Here is a 1781-nt window from a genome sequence, read left to right on the forward strand (position 1 = left end):
ATGGATCTATTTTATGAAGACAAGAGCTTCTGGGGCCACTGCTATGAATGTAGCAGTGACCACCTTGACCTGCAGTTCTGTGTGAAACAATGCAATTCCATCTGGGTGGAAAAAGGCAGCTGGATGATTTACGAGAACCCCAATTACTCAGGACACCAGTACCTTTACAAAGGGGAGAGTATCCTGACTTCCAGAAGGGGTTCAGTCTCTGCGACTCCGTCAGGTCTTGCCATGTAATCCTACAAGTGAGTTCTGCCTGGCAGTGTATCACAGTTTAAGAAATTGGGTATAGTTTATCCTTTAAGAATATAGTTATACAGTCTCTTCAAGTAACTTGAGAGACAGACAAAGTTTAATAAAGCAATGCAAAGTTTCACTGGAGATGAAGGAAATAATCTGTTTAATAACATTACTATTTCCAGGGCCTGTTCATAACCTGGAGATGCTAAAAGCTGAGTTACCATTTCTAGGTAGAGAATGTTTTTGCATTGCCCAGGGAAGGGCTAGCAGGGCCAGCAGATGAAATTTCTGCTATGGGCTGCTATGTATGCAACGTGCTCATGACCATACTATGTTATGATTCAATGACACAAGAACACGTTAAATCAGATTTGCAATGGGTACGGCTTTCCTAACATAAAAGCTGTGTTGGTTAAAATCAGGCAGAGAAATTAATACTTGCTAAAGTACCTCTCTGGTTAGTAAGATATACTATACAGTATAAGCCATAGCAGCAGGAACACTCCACATGCCCATGCTTCACATAGCTCAGCAGTTTACCATTCGGCAATTGCCTGCGCACCAGTATATAATGGGAGCATATGGAGTAACATCATAAATGTCTTTTAGTAGCATAATTCTGAAAAGGTCACATTATTCATGCCTGGTCACAAGTAAGCGCCACAGATCATCTGAAAGTCACATGAATACATTTTCTCCTATTGTCACAATATAGAGTCCTTATAAATCCCATTTCTTCAAATTGTAAAGCATCCTCCATTTACTTCCTGCCACACATGTGATCATACCCATTTGCTGGCACTCCTGAGCTCCTCCATGGGGGTAAGAATTAAGCCTCCTCTATTAGCTTCAAAAGAGTGAATGTCTTTGCAATCCCATCTCCAGAACAGAACACAGTTTCTCAGAAATGCACATAGTAGCTGAGAAAGTTGCCTTTTTCTGTATGTCTGTCTTGTTCAGTGATGTTAGAATCAGTTAAATTTCTGTCTTTCCTACATTTTTGCTCTGCCTGCCACTGCAGAGTTCTGTTTCCCACAAGATTCAGCTCTATGAAAAAACAAGGTCAAATGTTGGATTTCACTGATGATTGCTCATCAGTCCCAGGCTGCATGTATCTCCCTGAGATCTGCTCCCTCAATGTTTTAGGTGGCTCTTGGATCTTGTATGAAATGCCAGACTTCAGGGGCCGATAGTATTTGCTGAAACCCAGCGAATACAGAAGATTCCTTGACTGGGGTGCAGTAAATGCTAAAATTGTCTCTTTGCTGAGGCTGGCTGACTTGCACTGAGTTATTATTGATCCTATGCTAAGTACACAGTGAATGCATTCCAAAATCCTTGTTCAAACGAATCTTCCTTCAGTACTACAAACAAATTAGAGTTGTGCAGTCCAGAGGGAAATCTGACTTCTCTCACATTTTAGGGGGAGAGGGGGAATACTTAAGAAAATATTCACAATTATCCAGCTGTTCCACAGTACATTATAATTTAAGTAACTGTTGAAGGTCCAACTGCATATTGCTAACACTGGTAAGTGTAGA

The 1781-nt window shown here is 40.9% G+C and overlaps 1 protein-coding gene across 1 annotated transcript; it reads left to right on the forward strand.

Moving 5' to 3' along the window:
• On the forward strand, positions 1-1529 carry LOC104264730 (gamma-crystallin D-like). The gene is given in 4 exon segments (XM_009821915.1): positions 1-160; positions 163-245; positions 1262-1296; positions 1298-1529. Coding segments are annotated over 4 exon segments (510 nt in total).
• The last annotated feature ends 252 nt before the right edge of the window (positions 1530-1781 follow it).

Source organism: Gavia stellata, chromosome 8 (assembly GCF_030936135.1).
Source record: "Gavia stellata isolate bGavSte3 chromosome 8, bGavSte3.hap2, whole genome shotgun sequence".
Classification (NCBI taxonomy): Eukaryota; Metazoa; Chordata; class Aves; order Gaviiformes; family Gaviidae; genus Gavia; species Gavia stellata.